This window comes from Trachinotus anak, unplaced genomic scaffold, assembly GCF_046630095.1.
Source record: "Trachinotus anak isolate AG129_WGS33_773 ecotype Australia unplaced genomic scaffold, CSIRO_AGI_Tana_v1 ptg000001l, whole genome shotgun sequence".
Lineage (NCBI taxonomy): Eukaryota > Metazoa > Chordata > Actinopteri > Carangiformes > Carangidae > Trachinotus > Trachinotus anak.
In genome coordinates, this window is record NW_027273852.1 from 7,286,867 (window position 1) to 7,309,238 (window position 22,372).

Genomic DNA, 22,372 nt, shown 5'->3' on the forward strand with positions numbered 1-22,372 from the left:
TCCAGTTCCACTCCCTCTGTAGTAGTGATTGTCTATACAGTAATTTCATTTCCTGCCCAGCCTCTTTATTCATCAGTCTCCATTTTAAGAGGAGTGGAAGTGGTGGTGGGGTTTGAGGGGGGGGGGGGGGGTCACAATTGCTAATGGAAACTGATTCCAACTGCAGATAGGACAAATGCTTGGGTTCTGTGGCTCATTAGCCCACAGTCAGACGCAGTTAATTGTCCTGGGAACGAGAGGGAGAACGACATACATGAGCTTGTAATTTGGTTATGAGCGTGATAGTGCCTGAGGAGAGCTTGTCAGTATCCCATCTTTGAAGCCCCTGAGCTAGTGGAAAACTGATGTTCAAACCACAAAAAATCCCAGTGACTAATGCACTGAGGACAACACCACTTACTGAGGCTCTGTAGCAGGAGTGGAAGCCTAAAGGAAGTGACTTAGACTAATATAAACACCTTAACTCTCTGCTTGACTCCCTTTACTGCAGTCACAGACACTGTCAGATGTGCTCGGGTTGCATCCACTGCACTGCACATGGTTTTAAAACTTAATTTGACTTGCAAAACACTGGAGTCTGCCTTTTTAATTACTACATAAAGGTACAGACCAGACCTGCCTACTGTAATTGGAGAGGCCTGCCCCTGATGTGATGGGAGATGCAGAAAAACACTCACCCTAGGGTCAGGCGTCACCTCAGTGAAGTCATCTCCCCAGAGTCTGTAATTAGATTGAACCATCCCTTCTGTCCCACCACCCCCCAAAATACGCCCTCTTTGTCGTCTCTGGTGGAAGCAGGTGGATTCAGACGCCCCCTGCCCCCCACATACCCCCCACCTCCCGGAAATACAGTGCAATTCACTTGGAACAGCTGATGGTAAAGGGTCACTCCACCAATTTACACTTATTTGCATTTTAAATACCAGTGTACTGGTCACGAGGAGTACTATTCAGCCTTTTTACTGTTTATACTGTAGTGTTTCTATACTAAAGGTCATTAAAGTGTGCCTCTCTGTCACCTGTTCTCACACACACACACACACACACACACACACACACATTCACATGCAGAGATGCCACCAAGACGCTCACTTGGACGTAGACAGGAGGAGATGTGGACTGAACCTCCTCCCTGCAATTAGTGGACAACCTGCTCTATTGCCTGATACCTCCTGCTGCATAAAAACTGTTGGAGTTTGACATTTGCCGGGGAGGGGGTGTGAAGCAGTGAAAATTACATTTTCTCATTGGCTGTACTTAATTATATATTTCCATTCCACATGTGTTACTTCTAGTTCACTACATTTGACAGGATGATACTGTACTTTCTACTCTACTACTCTGCTCTATTAGATACAGTTACAAGTTAGTTTGAAGATTACAAAACCGTACAGAAACCATTTTATAAGTTTATCTCCACTTCATCCAGCTATTTTCCATTTTTTGTGGAATTGCTGCTTTAGCTTAAATGCTGGGTATGAAATGTTCTGCCACTACGGGTCTCTCAATCAAAGCAATAACAAAAGACAGAGTTTTGTGACGTTGTGAAGTAAAGCAGGATCATGGGAGTAGTTGACTGCACCACTGTATCGCAGTATGCTACTCTCAGTTGGGATTCCTTCAGTGTCAGTTGTTCAGAAGGTTGATTAAGTCCACACAAAAACAATCAATAAGGCAGTTTTACATTAAAATTCATCCCAGTGGAGTTGTGAGCCAACCGTTTGCTCAGATTGTCTCTCTGATAACTTAAGATCCAGACATTCAGGAGGTTTATAGCGGGTGCCGAATTATCTGCAGAGGTCTCTACCTCTCTGAAACAAACGGACCCCATAATTAAAGTGCTTGTCTGACGTTGTGCGGCACACACAGGACGTCTCAGAGGGGGTGCAAGCCATGCTGTCACTAACTTTTGCTCTGATTATTTCTCTAATAACTTAACATCAGGATGTCCAGATGACTAAAATCCTTCATCCACTTAAAATAAATAGTTAAAAATGACCAAGATCTAATAAGTGTATTGTAAAAATCTGGCATTAAAACTATAAAAAAGGGCAAAGGGGATATGACGCGAAAGAAATGGACCGTTACCTTGATTACAATTGCATATTTCTCTGAGTTTGAAAATTGCTGGAAACATTTAATGTAAAAAAAACAACTCAACAAAAAGTCTTTTAATGCTGAAAAGTTAGATATTATACCTTTAAGTAAAAGATGACAATACATCATGTAGCCTACCACTGATAAAAATATTAATTAGATTAATAGCATCTTCAATCATGGATTGTAGAATTATTATTATTATTGTTATTATTATTTTACACACCAATAAATGTCTTTGCCAAATGTGAACATATAAGGCAAAGCTCATTGATTAGTGGTGTAACACTTAAGGGAAAGCTAAATGCTGAGCTGTCTGTGATTCAAGCAGATGAATCATTTGATATGAGACGGCGCTGCAGAATTCCCCACAGGTCTTTATGTCGGTCCTGAGCTTCGGATACAATGAGGAATGTACCCTCTGTGTGTTCTCAGGCTCTGAATGACCAGTGAGTCACTGCTGGACTCGCACAGGCTAATACTCTGGACTCTGAGAGTAAATTGTTCTGAGAAACTAAACAATAAACAAAAACATACCATTATCATGACAAAAGTCCACTGTTGTGTTTGCATTTTATGACTGATTTAACTCAGCAGCTGTTTGCATCCTTGGCATAATTTTTCAGGTTACTTAAAGCAACTCTCAGGCAGGAACAGATAGAGATTAAAATGCAATCTCACTGTGGGAGCATTGAAATATGAAACTGTATAAACAAACAGGAAGTTGACAGTGCGGGGGAGCATGGGAAGTGTGTGAGCTGGACCTCATTCTTCAGCCTTAAGGAAGGTATGGTATGCGGTTGGGGTGCTCATAAGTCCGAGGAGGAATGTTTGTGGTCAGATATATTGTGAAATCCTGCTTCTGGGACTCAAACCATCATAGCTGATGGAGGGGCTTAGTATGTGAGCGTAATCACAGTGATTAATGTTGTTCTTCCATCCCCCCCGCTTCCTATTCAAGCAATATGTTGATTGTCAGTGCACAAGCCTTCTCAGTTTATTTGTCGCTTTATTTTTTTTTTCACGTCAGGGTTCCAGTGATGGCAATGTCCACTGGTCACTCCAAAACTCTTTAGTCCAGCTACAGGATGGATTTTCACAAAAATTTGGACAGACATTCATGGCCCCCAGAGGATGAGTCCTGCTAATTCTGGTTCTAGTTCTAGTTCTAGTGCCACGTACAGGTCAAAGGCTCCAGTTAACCTGTGATGCCTCTCTCTATAGCTACTGACTGGATTTAAACACAAAATTTAATACAGACATATAAGGTTTCCAGAGGATGTTTACTAATAGCTTTGTCTATACTGATCCCTTATTTTTTCATTCAGCACCATCATCAGAGTGTAAATTAAATGTGTCAACTACAAAACTAATAAGATTCTCATCAGCCTCAGCTGTACATTGCATTTAATTCTAATTAGCAAGTGTTAGCATTCCAACGCGCTAAACTGGTGAAAGATATGTATATGATATATGTGCAACGGCTGTACATACAGTAAGTACAACCTCACAGCTTGGTTTTTGTGGCACCATATGGCATAGCACCATATGGAGTGGCACTCTAAATCTCATAATTATTTTGCAATACAATGACAATAAAAGCTTTCTATTTCTATTTCTATGTCCATGTCTATGTCTATGTCTATGTCTATGTCTATGTCTATGTCTATTTCTATTTCTATTTCTATAGTTATTTAATGATTTTTCCTTTCAATATGGGTTTGCTTTTTCCCTTCCCTGCTGCATTAAATCCATACATTGCAGGGCTACGACCTTGCTGCATAATAACTCTTTAAAAGCATATAAAAAATTACAATAGTTTAGATTAAATTTGCATTTGATTTTGATTTTGCCTTCATAACTGGGAAAAGATTTCTTTTATGTGCATCTGCTTAGAGGTAAAAAAACAAACAAACAAACAAAAACACACACACACACAGTTGAGAGCTATAACACTGAAACAAAACAATTGAATAATTGAATCCACTGAATCGTTATCACTAACACAATATTTTCGTCTTGCTGCCTCTATCATAAAAACAGCGGAGATATTGTTGACGTAGGTGTCAGTAATGCTTTCAGTGGGAGAGCTGTTGGCTATGTGCTGTCCCAGGATCAGCCACATAATTTAATAAATGTGGCACCAGGATTTGTCATCAACCATATTTACACATTATTGCCACGCTGCCAGCGAGAGTGATCCAATATAGATTGAATCACCTTTGTTATATTGTTAGATGTTCCGTTTTTATCTGAGTGTTTTCTTCTCTCCTTTTCCCATCCATCTTAGCGAAAGTACATCACATACGATCAATTTTACACCCTCTCCCTCACTCCCCCCCTGTTTGCTTTGTTCCCTGGGTGTGTCCAATAATCCACTGCTTCCCTGACACAGCAGTCCCCATCCTGAAACACGAATAAACAATGGACACATCAGTTATCTTTAGTGTAATTCAACAATAAGAATCCTTACAGATTTCAAACATCATTTTAGTGGACTTCACATCAGTATTTACTGGCCTGGTACCAGTAACACTAATAATATGAATGATTGGAAACGCATCTTTATTGTCAGAACTTTGTTGAGTTTGACATTGTTGCCACTGACTTTGAGGATAAATCATTAAAAAAAGCAGATGGTGCCATAATGATATTACTGAGGGTGGATCAATGTTTGTGCTTGTTGTCAGCTGGTCCTCAGGTTTCAGGCAGTAACACATGGATGGCTGCCATTCACATAATCAAACCACCTTCCAGTTAAGTGATTATCATGGTCTGGTTGTGACTAACAGCTCATGGCTGCAAAAAAGCTAATCAAACGATCCTTCTCAGTCAATGAGACCTCCAGTCTTATCCATTATTTGACACAAGGCTGGAAAGGGGTCCCTCACCTGACCTAAATAACTTTGCCTGAGGTCTTCTCTGCCATGAAGGGGTCGTAATCTCACTCTGTCTGCCTCCATTAGCCCTCCAAACACACAAATCATCATGTCATGCTCTGTTTTTCGCGCTCAGTCAGACATTTACACGATAGAGCCAAGAGATTGATCCGAAATGGTCACATGACCTCTTCACTTTGGCCCTTGTTTTGAGGCGTCCGTTAAAAAGCCTCCTTTCTTGCTTGAGGTATATCCAGTGCCTGACTCCGACTGTCTCCGTCTGTTGTTGCCACTCTGCAAGTGGCTGTAGAGACCATTTCCGGAGCCACAGATCTTTCCACAAATGCACCACATGCTGTAAGAGCAGGAAGTGGTGGCAAAGATGGTCCAGTAGATCAGTATGTGTTGCTGCCTCAAGGAACTTCATTCTACAGCCTGTAAAATGCAACACTGGAAAGCTTTTTACAACATTTATGTTGCCATGTTATACCTGGTCCAATCCCATTCTCTTTCTCTTTTCAGTTTCACTCTGAGCACAACTGTTTAGTCTCTCAAACCCGACACTCAGCTGATCTTTGTGTCCGTCTGTGGTATGCCTGGTGTCTGCTCCTGTGGTCACACTGGTATGTATAGGGTCACCGATCTGTTTCTTTCAACCCTCATTGAAAACATTTAATGGAAATATAAACTGTGACATGCACTTATCCAAATACCTCCTTCATTCTGACAGCAATATGCCGAAAAGACTGTAGAAGAAGACAAGATAGTGGAGAGTGGAGAATGATAACTTTTGCTGCAATCAGCACTGAAGTAAAGTTAGGGTGTAGGACCACATCTCCCACTACTTGTACTTTTGTAGAGCAAATGGTGTAAGACATTGTTTTATGTGCTATTATTTAGACGTAATAATGTTATTGTGCTTGGTCTGAAAATAAGGATTTTTTTTCCTCATTAAAAAATAACAAAAAATGTAGGTGTTTTCCTCTTTAGTGGTGGGTGCCATTTTCCTGCTGCGACGGCCCTCCACTGTTTTTGAATATTGAACCCACTTTAGTACAAGAAAGGACTTGAAGAAGAAAAGCACTGCTCATACTTCACCTGTGCAATTCTTTTCCTCAAAGGACCAAACTAGCATATGCAGACCTGTAGGCTGATAGAGGAGTCAAAAACAGCAGGTCAGTGATCCTCACCCCTTCCCCCGGTGCCTCAGGGGATCTTGATGACCAAATGGATGTTTTGTTCTTGTTCTCTTTGTCCTCTCAGGTAGAGAGAAAGAAAGCTCTCACACACAATCCACTTTCTGCCTGCCAGCTCACGCAAAGAGCAGCTCTTTCACTATTGTTTGGTTTTGGCAAATGTGTAATGCGCAATGCTTAGTCCGTGTAAAGCTCAATCTCCTCACCAGCTTGTCTACTTTCAGTCAGAGCTGGTGTTCATCTCTGATTTTAAGATTAAGGTCAAATCACCTGGGACATGATGTGAACTGTTCCCTGCAGAAAGCTTATTCTGATATCAAATATACACTCACTTATACTGTCCAATACCACTCACAAATTCTAAAGCCTCCTCCAAACACACGGTTAAATACAGTTAAACACACTGAACTGTGTTTAAGTTATTGAAATCAGAGTGTTACCCTGTAATTGTTCACCACAAGTAATGGTGGTTTTTAATTGGCGCAGTTACAAAATAATTTTAACCATGCTTTTTTTTTTTTTACAAATGCTATCAAATACTGCTGTAAATGCCTTTGTTGCAGTTCTGATATATGATTCTACTAAATATCTTCTGTACCATTAGGTCACAGAAGGACATCGCTTTGTAAAAAAAAAAAGCACAATACACACAAAAACAAGTAAAAATTGCAGTGCATGACAGAAGATTACATTAAAGCGAAGTAACCAACATATACTGATTAATCTGTGTGACATTGCAGAGAATCAGAGCGGCTTTTTGGACGGGGAATCAGCGTGACTCTGAGGGGACAAGCTGCGCGTCAGTCCTGCCACAGTCAAAAGGTCTCTGAGCGGTTGACTAGCTGTGGCACTGACGCAGGGATTTTTCTAGTATTATTCTCTATAAGTCCTTACAGGAACAATAAACAATGACTGGACTTTTCCTGTAAAAAGCTGCTTCTGTCCTTATAATCAGGAATTACTAACTCACCACAACAAGCTTGTCCAATCCTATGAGTTCACCTGCACGTCAATAGTTCAAGGATAAATTCAAGAGCATTTGCAAGATTTGGGGTTTATTTAGGGTCTATTGAGAGACGCCGTCAGTGCCCTAATTTGATGTATACTTTACTTATAGTATTGTACGATATGTTTGAGGGGGATTTGATGTTGACATTGAGCAGGTTTGTATTGATAAAAAAACAAACATCCCATATTGCCAATAAAGTCCATATTAACAAAACAATATTCATTTAATAAATCCTTGAACTGCATCTGCTGATTTGTTGACTGCATTTGGGTCGTGCAAACCTTATGCTTTGCTGTATTAGCTGCTGTTCAGTCAACACTGATTACATAACAGACGCAACACAATTTCCCAGACGGGATCTCTTGCATGACTACTGCATATAGATTAACTTGTATTAGTCTATCCGCTGTTATCCACAGGTCAAGCCTGGGTGGCTGATCTTACCAGCATAAGGTCACAGATTAAAACGCTTGTGTATTTCCTCTTCTTCATTGGAAATGAATGTATAAGTTTGAAATACAACCAGTAAAGATCCATCTGGTGAGTGTGGAGAAACTGTACAATGTAATATAGACTCAAATCTTCACTGTTTAATTTACTATCTTGCCTTTCAATAATCTTCTGAAGGCAACTGTTTGCTTCTGTGTGCTAATCTCACCATGTGTAACAGTAGTGGTAGTAATCATTTCCTCAAAAGTGAGAACTATTTCTTTACTATTGAAAAAATAAAATATATTTAAAGAATAAAATTAAAACATCATACATGAAATAGGTATGACACAGTCAAATGTTAACATTACACAACAAATTCAAGAAAAAAAGCACAAGCACACTTTGATTTTTTTCCCCCCAAGAAGAATAAATAAAAAAATAAAGAAGATTGGATTTCTTCAGGAATAAATGATATAAATACCAGGAGACTAGTGTGATTACTATAAAGTAGCTAATGTAAAAACATGTACAAGAAAAAAATGTAATCATGTCAGTTACATTTGGCTTTAAAGCAGTGTGGGGTGACCTTTGACCATTAAGAGGCAGAAAGACAGAAAGATAACGTGTGTTAGCAAACGGTTGCCCTTTGTGTATTCTGTCGTGAAGTGCATTTAAAATCAATGTGAAGACATGACTGGTCCCCCACAGAGACAAAGTCCCCCTTAGTGCTCAAGTTATAAAAAAATAGCTGTTTGACCTCACAGCATAAACTCAGAGACAAAACAGAATAGGCTGGACTGAAATATCGGAAAGACCACGAGTCCGTCATGGGTTTTGATATGACAGTGTGAGCTCTCTCAAAATATGCACACAACCACCACACAGTTGATGATTGTGTCATCTAACATTGCAGCTAATGTCTGTACAGTAAGTACATGGTCTATTTGAATGAATACACACTGCACTTAACAAGTACAGTGGTCACGCGTGCAACAAACAGCACAAGGCAAAAATCCTCCTTGTCTTCAATCACACTTACCCACCTGACCAGTGTAAGTCCAGTTCTCACTCTGGTCTGGTCTTCAGCAAATGTTAGCATGCTGGGTGCTCTACTCTCCTCAACAGCCACTGTTTACTTGGGCACTTCTGTTTCATGCTATAATGTTACACCCGGCTTGTCCACGCTGATAGCACATTGGCTGTAGTTTTATATGGGGTTGGTGAGAGCTGTGAAATTCAGCCATACGGTTTCTGTATGTGCCAGAAAAAAAAAGAGGCAGTACTTTTAGTAGTTGGTCAGTTTATATTACCATTAGCAAGGACTATGTGGGTTGAACTACAGGGAATGATTAGAAATACTTTTTTCAATACTGTCTTGGAAAATAAATCTAACTTCCCACATGCATTGGTCAGTTTTGCATAAACAGAGGCCAGCCATTTAAAGTTTGAAAAAAAGAAAATAGTTTAATGTAAAAAGTGCTTTTCTTCAGGATATTTGATCAAAGATTAAGTAATAATTATCAAATCTTTCTCAGCACTTCTCAGCAGTACTTAATTTGATGTCAGCTACTCGGGCGTCTCATCTGTTGGACCAATCCAATAGATTAGTTCATTCATTTCAGCAGTCATCACAGGATTCAATGTCCCACACACACACACACACACACAAATCAGACTGCACATGTCCTGAGACCCATATCACTTGGTAAACAATCACTGACTAAAATAAAGCCGGCTTGCCCCCCCCCCATGATCTGTCTCTTCCTCTTCCTTCTCAGTTTATTTTTCCCAAAGGAGGAAGTCAAAATAAGGATCCGTCTCACCCTCAGTCTGTCTCATACACACTTGGATAACATGGGAGTGAGTTCTCTATGCTGAAGCAGTTGACCTGCAACATTTCCTCCTCCTGTACACTTATTCCCGTCTGAAATGCCCATGTCTTAAATAAACAGTACACAGAAAAAAAAACAAACAAAAAAAAAAAACAGGGGAAATGTGCACATCCTTAAAAGTGATTCGAGCCTTTGTGGAAACGGGCACAGGGAGGGCGTGTGCTGAGGGGAGGTCTGTGACCCTGCGGGCTCCTCCTCTCTGCATAATGTGCCGGGTTCATTGAAATAAGTAGACAGCAGAAACGCGGCGCAGCACCACAGCGGCTCCTCGGGACATCCAGCAAACGCACAGGGAACACGGCTTCTACTGAAGTGTCCCGAAAGTAGGACCACAGCATGCCTCGCTTCTGATTTGTAGGACTGATCAAGAGCTTCCGGAAATAAGAACTTTTTTAAACATTAATTTAAACGAAGCGGATGGAAATCATTCGGGAGTGTAGCTTCCTCTCCTCCTCCTCCTCCTCCTCCTCCTCCTCAGCTGTGGTACCCTGAACTCAGACTACAAAGGGACGAGAGGTCGGGCACCGCTTAAAATGGATAGTTTCTTTGCAGAGGTGAGTTGGCTTTGTTGTCTCCTTGCACCGGATGCGTTTGTGTCTGCTTCTCTACTTTCAACGGGACTTCCAGATGATTTCGGGAGCTCGGCGGCTCTTTGTTTTGCTTTACCGTGTTGTGTTGTGCGCGTTTCTGAGCCTGGCTGGTTTCAGATCAGCTCAAATTGTAGCCACTGGAAAGCGTAAGTTCACTTTAATCTATGAAAACACCACTTTTTTAAAAATTTTATTTATTTCATGTGTGTGATGCTTTCTCATCCACTGATAAATCCCGGACTGGCGGCGGTGTGCCTGCAGGATGCAGCTGTGGTGGGATCCTCAGGACCCCACCAAGCCCCCGGTACATTTAAGAGCATTAGGTAGTGCTGCGCTTGACTTTAAAATATCTCCTTAAGTTCTGACCATATAATTTCATTATTGACAAGCAGGACTCGTGTGACAGCATCAGTGCCATTCTCTATGCCTCAGATTGATTTAAAAAAAAAAGAAAAAAGAAGTCTTTTGTAGTTTTAGTCTGTGGCAGAGACTCCAGCAGACACTGCCTGTAAATGCTGAGTGTGTGCCCCATGAAAGTTTGGATGTGTCATCAGCAAATCAGCCCAGACACCAACACAAATACACTGAGAGGATATGTAGACTGGCTATAGGTCTGATTTGTCATTCCCCTCTGACTCAGAGGAGGGCACACACACTCACAGGAAGAGAGACTGTGTGTGTGTGTGTGTGTGAGAGAGAGAGAGAGAGAGAGAGAGAGAGTCTCCTCCTCTAATGGTCCCTCCACCTCTTGTACGTCTGCCGCCAGCATCAGCCAGGTCTGCCCATCACACCACTGTGATGTGCTGTGACTCAGTGTGGGAATGATATTGGGAGGTGGCTCTTTCTGTGTGAGCTGCTTCACACTCTACACTCTTATTGCCAGTGGCTTTATAGTGTCAAACTTTATAGCTCATGCATTGTTTGCTTTTTTGTCATTTTTTTTGTCATTGTCGACCATGTTTTATGCTTAACAGTGATAAACCGGTTTGATACCTAGCTTCGGACTGGTAGATAAGTAAATGGAAAATAATACTTTTCCACAGTGTTTTACATACAGCATCTGTGGTCAAACAGGAACCTCTGTCCTGCCAAAGAACAAATAACCTCAAATAGCCCAATAATATACTTTTAAATTAGTTTCATAATTTAATGATTGGTTTCACCAGCCCTCAAAAAATGACATTATTATGGTGTCCAACTGTGAGTTTTAGCAACCAGCAGTCTAATGCGGTTTGTCTCCACATTACAAGGATGACGTTTTAGAGAAATTACTGAATTCTTGTCAGTTTTGGCAAGAGAGTGGTCAGACTGAACAATGTTTCTTTACAAAAATTAAGTCCAAATATAAAAGGCATTATCCTCCAAAAGTGCATATAGTTAGAATCATGTCATCTCTGAACTGTAGGTTTCAGTTTTCTGTTGTATAAACCAAGAATGTAGCGAACAGATTGGGGTGAGATGGATTTTGGGTCATAATCTGATTTTATTAGAGTGATATTCTGTACAGAGGAAGGTTATTATTTTAGCTCAGCTCAGCAGAGATCATTGTAGTAATTTGGTGTGTATCTTTTGTCCTGGACCAACTGTGTGATCTCTTTGGCTTCATCCAGGCCCCATTTTCCCTATCTAATGTGGCTATGTAGTATGTTGCTTTTCACCTTGAGTGAAGCAAACTGTGCTGTCCCATGTCTCGACCAACAGAGTTTATCCGGGAAGTTTCTACATGTAATTTGGTCAGAGTATAATGATTAATAGAGCATCCAGTATCATAGTCCAGCAATGAAAACTGCCTTAGTGATGTTGAGACTGATAGTTTGTTCTGGACCTTGAAAACCGAAAGGTTTTCATCCTATCCAATTATCTCCGGCAGTGAGTCACTCAGATGAGGAGTTCTTGAAGCGCTCACAAACAAATGAAATTTGCGCCTCTGCAATTATATGACAACTGAGTGAGGTCGTGTTACATGATCACAAGCTCCAGAGCAGCTACTGAAAGGGCTCGGTGGTTAAAGGCAATTCAGCTGACTTGAGATGTAAAAACAAAGTCTGCCTCTGCAGCTGCAACTGCAGGAAGAAGTATCAGTACAGGTGAATCTGTGCGGGCGGGTTCACTTCTCGATGCAGAACTGTGTTAAAATACATGAATGAACTGCCCTGGTTTTTCAATGACTATTGGGTCATGGAAGGAAGCCGGCATTTTGAATGCCACAGTGCTACCAGTGTGGATTTAATTAAGCGGGAATTCTGGAAGTGAAGTAAGACAAGGATTAAACTCAACTCAGTGAAATCAACTGCTGCAGGATGAATATTGCATGATTAATTACTGTTAATCAATCTTTTCTGGGCAGCTATGGATTTGGATGTCAATGCAGTTATAATATGACTGAACTTTTAAACCTTTCATATAACTGAATGAACCCAGATCAGAATCTGCCTACTAAAAGGATTCCATCACAGACCAGGTTTGTTGACATTAATGCTGACCTGCATTTATCAAGCATCTCAGGTCAATTTACCTTGCACAAATCCAGAGACAGCTCTCCCTCGCATCCTGTTAGCACGGATGATGAAGATGGTGACGGGGTCAGAGATATTGGCAGAGGAGTGGCAGGCACAAGGGTGTGCGCTCAGAGGTAGGCCTATATCCTGAAAGCCCATCCTGTCCATCGGCGCCACCTTTCCTCTCAGGAGCACATGCGGCACCGTAAAACCCTCAGTGCCACCGGCTTTACTCCACACCCAATCCATCCTCAGAATGGGTGTCACTCACCAGACACACACAAATACTTGGAGTGTGCCAGAGATCTTGTCAGGCTGTTGGGTTTGGTCATCCTAGACTTCCATATGTCAGGGAATATGAACATTACACCGTTTAGTCCCACAAATAGGCTTGTGTGTGTGTGTGTGTGTGTGTGTGTGTGTGTGTGTGTGTGTGTGTGTGTGTGTGTGTGTGTGTGTGTGTTTAAAGACAGATTTATTTCTCTTCCTCCCTTTTATCTCTTCACAGATGAAATCACCGTGAGATCACACACACAAACACACACACACAATCACACATTCACACACCACAGCTCCAATTAGATTTTTCATGTCTTTGTGAAACATCCTGTTGACGAAGCTGAATCCCAACTATGTGCATTTCTAAACTTGGTAATCAGTTCCCTTATAGCGGCAGCTGCTACACGCTGTAAAGCCACACGAGGACCTTTCCACACCCGTTAACTCCTTCCTTGCATTACACACCAAATTCCACCCTCTCAAAGATAGACAGAGGGAATCCCAAATTCCCGACCCTGACCTCTGAAATTCCCGGTCATGGCCGCCTGTCATCCATGCACTGTAGAGCGCTGGGGGGCAAGGCTTTAGGTTTCACACCATCACCAGCAGCCCCCCCCCCTCACACACACACACAGAGACAGACACACTCTCCCCATCCTGAAACATCCCTCATTGCTCTAGGTGCTGTTTATGTCTGGCTCTTTGAAGCTGGTGCCGTGGCTCGGCATGCTCCGTAAGCATTCTGTAGTGAAATGGGTAACGTGAGAAAGGCCAGCCTGATGCTCCTGACGGTGGACTATTTTTTTCCTGCGATGGCAGGGTCTTTTCTACCCAGTTGTCACTTCCTCCAGCTGCCACTTTAGAGAGCTGAGAATCTGAGCTCACCGCTCTTCACCTCAAGCCACGCAGGCGGCTGAGGGCGTAGGGAAGGATGTCAGGAAGCGAAGTTAGGATGTAAGGAAGGAAGGAAGGAAAGCTACAAAAATGGCTAATGGGTCCTGCATTCCTGTGAATCATTTTCGAAGCAGCTGTCTCGAATTGTGATGAACTTGAAGTGGTTTTCATGTGAATTATCGCATCAGAGGAGGGGATTTTCAAACAGTGCTGCTGAGTGCCTCGGAGTTGTGGTAAATTAACAGGGCTGGTTGTTTATGAACAAACAGAGGGAGGTATTATTAAGGCAGTGGGTTATGTGTGTGTCAGCAGAACTCCTGCAGCTTTGGTACAGTCTGGAGGTAGTTTAATCTGTCACAAGAGCACTGGGACTAATTGCCAACAGCCAAATAACAGCCAAATAACATGGATAATCCTTTCTCATGATGACAGAGTTTCTCAGTGTTAGGGGAGGTGATTAAGGTTTTGAAGCCACCGCTCGTGATAAAAAAATGTGGATTTGTTGAATTTGAATTTTCCATTTCAACAGAAACATTTTTCTACGCTTGTAGCCTGGCCATCTTTGCTTTGAAACTAATCAACTGTTAGATCTTTGTCTGAATCTGGTCTTTTCGCCTCGCTGGCTTGTGTTTGCATTTCTTGTGCCTCTATCAGTAACCTGACCCATGTCTATCAGCGAGCTGACACATGGGGAGGTCAGTGCTGTGATAACCTCCTGCTGACACCATGCTGTTGATTTAAGCTTTAACCTGCTACATCACCAAGCCCTTCAGACAAAGCCATCGACGTTTGCAGTGATTAGACCCGAGGAACACCCTCTCATCTTTCTACAGTATGTTCACTAACAACAAATAATGCAGGACTGATTGCGTATTAGCTCACAATGATGGGCAAACAGTTGCTGTATGAAGTGACGTTTTCATAGAGTCCCTGGTGGTTTTTCCTGCTTGTTCACAGTCATTCAACATTTTGGGAAATACGCTTATTTGCTTTCTCTTGAGAAGACTGATTTACATTGTTTAATCTCTCCAGTAAACCTACCTAAATCTATCAGCTGGTTAGTTTGGTTTAGCAAGAATCACTGGACACAGCGGAAAACTGGAACAAAGGTAACGCTTACGAGTTCATACGTTCATACGTGTAAAAAGGTTGCAGTTATATGCTGGACTATTTCTACTGTCAGACACAATAGCTCCCTGCAATCTGTCGTGTTTACATTTGATTTTCATATTAGTTGAATCAAGAAGATAAAATGTGTTAACTAGTGTGCTTTAGAGGTGTGGGTGGAGGATTTTAACCTCTGGATAGGGCCAGACCAGCCCCTGTATCCAGTCTGAGAGAAAGTGGAATCAGTCTTCTCATCTGACTCTCGCCAAGTATGCAAATAAGCATATATCCCAGAATGTTGTACTATTCTTTCGAATAACTGGTCTGAGTGTTGTAGGCAGTATGTTCACAAGACACTGCTCATAAAAATCATGACGTTCAGTGTACTCTTGAACGCCCATCCTTCCTGTCCTTCGTGCGTCTGTGTGCGTGTGTGTGTGTGTGTGTGTGCTCCTATCAGGGCAGTCATGGGTGTGTCATTCTCTGTAATATAAATCACCTTTGAGCACTTGGGCGATTCACTAATTTGTCATGTCAACAAGGTTGTGATGAAAGAGAACATCCCCAACCACTGTGGATTTAGAGTGAAATGAAGAAATCACTGTACGGTAATGGAGAGTTCAGTCTGGACTTGTATAAGTAATAGTTCATGGTCTGATGTAAATGAACTATTTTGTCCAAGGCAGAAAAGAACTATTTCAAAAGAGAGAGGTGCTTATTTTCCTGTACAAGTTCCAATGTTCACATTCTGGCTGAGATCAACGTTACTCATGTTTGTAAGGTAAATATGTAGCTGGAGCAGGTTAGTTGGAGACGGAAGCTTGGGGAAACAGCTAGCCTGAATCTGTCCAAAGGAAACAAAATCCACCTACCATCAACTCTTAAATCCACGAATTGATATGTCATTATTTGACAAGAAGAGCCATATATAAGTTTTGCTGTTGCTATATAGCCAACATCAGCATTAACAGCTGTTCTCTTACCAGTCAAGGAGAAACATTTCGAGTTCAGCATCAAACGTCATTCCTTTACTAACCAATAGCTGTCTCCATTGGTGGAAAACAACACCAGTGTTGGCTCTTGTTTTATCTCTATTTCTATCTCTTCTCGTCTTCTCTTCTGCTGAATCTTGAACATCTGATCACTTTCCGATACCGAGTCACCGTAGTGTCCAGCCTGCCCTGAAGAAGCAGCACTGCTCAGAGGACGTATTATAACCTTTTGTTTTGTAAACGCAACAATGGCTTAATCTACGGCAAGCGACCATCACCACCACCCACTCCTGGCAAGTAACCACGTTTGGCATCAGAGAAAACTTAAGTTGGTCATACTGAAAGTTGACTGGATTTCTCTGTGGTGTGCTCATGTTAAACATGTCAGATACTTTGTCCTGTCTCGTCTTGACGCCTCAGAGAGATTTTCAGTAATGCCCGTTCACATCACCAGCAGGTAAAGATGGACTCTAGCCCAGATCATTCCTACCAGATTTGTGTGCTGTGTATTTGTCCTGGATACTTAACCAGAGAAAATGAAAGTTCCTGTTTATCGCCGCTTACCCTCGCACAATAAATATCTGTTGTCCTTCACTTTGGCTGCCCTACCTGATAGACACTGTGAGCTGGTAATGAATGTAGCTTAAATCCTCTCAGTTGAGAGGTCTCATCTGGCAGCTTAATAACAGCCAACCTGTGATTACTGTTCCCAGCCCAGATGTTGACTTTCCTTTTTTAGCCCCCTATGATTATTGTGCATGGAGGCGGCCTATTACAGAATGGGGTATGTGTGTCTCTAACTTAAACCATCCCGTGAGTGTAGGTTAAACATACTGCTACAACACAAGGGGAAATAGCCCAAGGAAAAATATATATAAAAACTGTAACATTGTTGACTCCCTCCTGATGAGGGTGAACACCCTGCTGGGTTTATTTATGAGTCCCACACTCCATGATCCTTGACTGCCATGGCCTGAAGAGTCTAACTGGCACCTTGGTGCTTAACAGAAGCAAACAACACAGCATGGCACAATCCACAGTCATGACTTGTTAGTGTTCCCACCCATTCCCAGCCTGTTTTATTAAACATGAGTGTGTGTGTGGTCAGGCCTGAGGCTTTTTGTGTGATGATACACTGACATAATGAGACTCACGTGAGGAGAAATGTACTATGTTTTCAAGACTCTACATGTTAGCCTTCCCTCACACCCTCATCCTCAGAAAGTATAAAAATATAGGTGAACACGATGAACTTTAAAAAGCTGCACAGTCCTCTATGTAACTGTAATGTGAGCAGTCATTTTGGACACAGTTACGTCATCCGGACCAGCAGTACTCCCTTGCTCCCCCGCATTATAAAAATTGTGAGCTTAAACTGTCAACCTGAGCATATGTACACAGAAAAACATTGAGTACTTGAGAAGCTGTAACCAGCAAATTTTCTATTTTTACTTGACCAATAATTATTCATTTTTAAGTTAGTTGATGAAACAGTAAATTGTTCCAGCAATGTAATTTATGTTAAAAATTATAATCCAAGACAGGAGGATCCCCAGCATTCGGAACAGTCATTCTTGGACAGCATGAAATACGAGTGAAGGTGAAAGGCAGAGTAACAGGAGCCTAGTTACTTAGTAATGTCTCACACGGTCAGACACACACATCCTCGGTCTCTGACAGTCCTGACTGAGCAGCATTCCTGGGATATCTCTGGGATCCCTGCTGTGTGACCCAGTCCTCATATATAACAGTCGACAGATGAGTACAGAGAGGGTTAGGTATGTAGATCACAGACAGGAGGGGGAGAGGCAGGTAGGTCTGTAGATAACCTACGTCATGAAGCTTTGCTGAAAATCCAATCAAATGTGCAGTAATCGCATCATTTAACCTTTTCTGTTGTTCAAAAAGTGTCACAAACCTGAGCACAGGATCATACTAACGCTTTGATCGCTGTGGAAAAGTGTTGCAATGGAAATATGTTCACGCAGGATAAGGATGTAAAGCAGGACACTGTGCCAGGAGTATGTGGCAGAGTGTCAAGTGTACGTCTCCTTTATGTCATGCTCCTGAAGATGTGATTTGTTATGCAAATTCTCCTCAATACACTCATTAGCAACACGAAAGATTAGCACCCTGAGATGATGATGGGGGAGGTTCTGTCTAAACCTCCCAATACAGAGACAGAGACAGACAGCAGACATATTGTACACACTACAAAACAAAGCAGACACAGTCACACACGTAAACACATGCACATGCTCTTGCACCAACACACACACTTGCTTTACTCGGTGGACTGATAATGTTGCTCATTTAGCATATTAAGGAAAGGAGCTTCGAGGACAGCGATAATGTTACAAATCATTGCTACTCTGCATATATTTAACTTCTATTACCCTACTGACACAGTTGTATTTATAACTTAATCGTTTACAGACCTTCTGCTTTAACCAAAACAGCCTTTGATCATGAGAATGATGCACGACAGCACTGAGTTACTGAGCCACATGTCTGGTCGCCTCACAGTGTCAACTGATGAGGCTGCTGCCTTCAGGCCATCCCGCTGTAAGTCTGTTTTTAGCTTCCTCTGCAGGGGGCACAGGCAGTTTCTGGAGTCGAGAACAATTGATGAACTGCATCCTCCACTCTTTTTTTTTGTTGACCCCCCCCCACACACACACACCTCCCTCCTTCCACAACAGACTGGGGAAACCCAGCTCCCCATGGGACTCCTCCTCCTCCATTAGCTAATTCCTGATCAGCTGCTCCCTCCATCATTAATTCATACATCTTCCAGCACAGATGCTAGAGGTTGCTTTTAATCATCTGATTTCTCCACTCGGTCACCAACCCTGCCCTTCCCCACCCTCACCCCATGCTGGCTGTGGGCAGTGTGCAGCAGGCAAACATTATAGTGATAGCAAGGAAACAAAGAAATAAGAAAACGTGAAAGGGGCATGCAGAGGCAGATTGGTAGTGAATCCCTGTTAATAATGTTTCCCTGATGACGGTGACTTGATGGTAACAAAAGCCAGTATGTTAGCTGAGAGCTGCAAGACTGAATCCTTGGAAAATCTGTGCAAGAAAGTGAATGAGACGCTTTTCCTTTCCTTCAATAACGTGGGTGAAGAGCCTTGGAGAATGGCACTTAACCCCTGACTGACTGGCCCATACATGCACAAAACATTTAGATTCAGTGAGCCAGTTTTTTAAGTGTTGTAGTAGTTAGATAATAAATACCCGCCTTCCCGAGTTTGTGTCGTGAAATAATTTCCAGTAACTTTCAGCTGAGGTTTTACTGTTGGTAGGATGTACAGCTTTTGCCTCACTGGAAATCTTGTGCCCAAAGACCCAGAGGGACCTTTGCCCACATTCCCCTCCCGGCTGTGCTCAGCCTACTTATTTAATCTCACCAGCTACTTGGCGGATTCCTCCTCATTCCACTCACTCAGCATTCAGGAGATTTGGTTACAGTCCCTGAATTTGGCTTAGGTTCCTTTTTAATGGATAAAGCAATACATTTCTCCATTGTTGCCTGGCTTTGAAATATTGCTGGCTACAAACATTCCTGTGACTTTATTATTCTGTGTAAAGCTGTTAAAACCAAATTCAAAAGCCTAATATCTGAAAAATTTTAACTAACAGCTCTTTTTCCATCTGTGACTTGTGTTCAGTCTATGAGGTGGGTGTCTTCATGGTCTTCGACCAAGTCTGTGTGGGTTTCTGCCTGTAATCCAAAGCCATGTGAGTTAGTGAAATGTCTGAACAGGAAAAAAATATTTCATTGTACAAAGTACAAAGTTTTAGATGAACACTAGATAATATTTACCCGCAACAGACTTATTTTTCATGAAAATATGAGACATGAAGGCAAGCGTCAATATGCTTTTTGACCTTTTTAAATGCAGGTCATTGTCCAGGACTGCACATCTGTCCAGGCACACTGAATGGGGTCACACAGGGTTAGTGACTTGGCCTTATGCCTCTCTATTCTTGTGGTAATGCTGGTACATCTTGGTATTTGTGGAGAACTGAAGCTGAGTGCAAGATGTGTTTTTGAACATCTGTTTCTAAATCTGACACAGTAGGTCACTGAGAACTCAGAGTTTATACTGATCTTAGAAAAACAAGATTGCAAACCAAATAATTATATATATATATATATATATATATATATATATATATATATATATATATATATATATATATATATATATATAAATAACTCAACTAAACAGACAGAACTGGGGAAATTTGTCAACGACAAGTGAAAGCAGCAACAGTTTCTTCGTGCATGTTCCTGGTGGATATGTTCCTGTCCTCAACAAACTAGATGCTTGTCAGGAGTCCAGCTGGATGTGCTCACCCCTCAACCAGGCGTCAGTCCTGGCCAGCGTTCGGCCCTTACTGCAACACCAGCAGCCGCCCGTGCTGCTGTCCGCTGGGCAGGCGTTCACTCACCTCGCCCTGAAACCACACTATGATCCAAGAAATTAGCTCTTCATACCTAATTGTTCAACTGTGTCCAAGTCAGGCTGAGCTAATTAGCTTTTTTTTTGTTCTGGCTGATGTGATCACCTGATACTGACTGCGCCAGACAGCAGAGAAAGAGCCTTGGCACCTTGTACTGTGTATCCCCTTAAATATTTAAGGCACGTTCATTAGCAAATCTCTGAGCTGGATGTCATTATACAAGCAGCAGAAACTCAAGCCTCCACCTCTGAGATCACATCATTCAGCCCGAGTGGTTTCTGTGTCAGAGAGCATGATGGGACGTCGCTGTGCAGCCTGTGTCAGTGGATCAGATCACCATTGTCCATCGGTTCAGCCTCAGCCGTGCTACACATGCCCGGTGACATGCAGCATTAAGAATTTGAAATTAGCCCGAGCTGGAAATGTCATGGCGGCAGTTCAGCTGTGTTTTTTTAATGGGGCTGTTATAACATCTGGTTACCAGAACCACGATAGTGGAGTTAACTTACACCTGATAATTAAATCCTGGGAAGACTGTGCTTCGGTACCAAGTCAGCGCAGTTCTTTCTGATGATGAGTAAGCGAGAAGTACACACGCTGTTTCTGTGGTTCAGTCAGAGTAGCCAGTTGTGCTTCAGCAGCTGATTCAGGTCTGATACTGATGTCCCCTTGCGTCCCAGCTGGCCTTTGTTTGGGATATTTCTGCCTGGTTAACTTCTGAGTCTCTCAGTCAGAGGTGGCTGCCTTTGTCCTGATTTAGTGACGGAGCTACTGAAGATGGAGGGGACAAGGGGGAGGAGTTTTAGTGAGACCATCTGTTGCTGAGACAATTCATCCTGACTTTATACCCTCCGGCTTCAGAGTCTTAAGACACACACACACACACATGCGCGCACACTCACATTCAAAGACCACAAACAAATGGACAAAAACATGTGGTGTTGGCTTTCTTGAGCTGTCTAGTTGCTGGAGAGCCCCACCACCTCTACCAACTTCAATTTTACTGGCCAATAGTTATCCAGACAAATGCACGTGTTTATTTAAGACATACCTAACTGTCTTTATGTTTGTAGGGTAAAATGATTTATGGGTTGTTTTTATTTCACTTTCCTCACAGCCAATGACCTTTAATTTCACCTGACATCATTACATTTCAGCTGACTTTTAATTTGACAAGAAACAAGATTTGAATGCTTCCTCATTCTGTGATGACTTTGTGTCAGCTGTCTATATTTTAAAGAGTTAAAATCTCAGAAATGTGAAAGGCTGCAGCATCTCAGAGAGAGGACAAGGGGTGTATGGGGTACTGGAAGGTTCGTAATTGACTGTTTTTTATGTTTACATAGTTGCTTATTGATGTTACTTGAATGTTTTTTTTTCTTCAATTTAAATGTCTCTGAATTATACTGCTGGAGGATTGTGTCCAAAAAATAAAATACAAGTCTATATTTTTGAATGTTGAAATATTATATTTATATAAAATATAAAAACCTGTATGCCAAAAAAACCCAAAAAACAAAACAAACAAGAGAGAGCTAAAAATGATCTAGTACTGATGTAGCTGTTTTTGCCCAATTTAAATTACAGTGCCTGGTGGGCAGTTCTCCAGAGAGCAAGTCACTGTGCAGACGCTGGTGCAGCAGGCCAAGCCAGCATTAGCGTCTTGATGGGTCAGTTTGTTGCTGACTTTTGGTTTACCATATATCCTAGTGTTGACTCATTCAATGAACCATTTATTAAGTTAATTACTGGAAAGCACGCTGTCTGGAGAGTTTTATCTGTCTTTATCTTGAAGCTGGTGACGAGGCATCCTTTTGAGAAAGTCCCCGTGCATGTGATTGGAAAACCTCCAGGACTCTGACTCAGCAACTGAACCAAGTTCTTGGAAAAATTTTCCTTTACTATTTTGCGTCACTGAAATTTCTTAATAGAAGCAACACTGGCATGTGGTATACAATTACACCGTATTATGAACCATCCCACTGCTCTGCATGTCATGGCTTGCCTGCTGTCTTATCCTGTTGAACAAATCAT

At 41.9% G+C, this 22,372-nt stretch overlaps 1 protein-coding gene across 1 annotated transcript in view; it reads left to right on the forward strand.

The window, feature by feature from the left end:
• Nucleotides 1-9,741: 9,741 nt before the first annotated feature.
• The window catches only part of myo10l3 (myosin X, like 3), a 54,618-nt gene continuing 41,987 nt past the window's right edge, over nt 9,742-22,372 (forward strand). Inside the window, exon 1 of the mRNA XM_071468628.1 lies at nt 9,742-10,059. Within this exon, the coding sequence (XP_071324729.1) occupies nt 10,039-10,059 (21 nt within the window). The 5' untranslated portion in view covers nt 9,742-10,038. The remainder of the gene's footprint in view (nt 10,060-22,372) is intronic.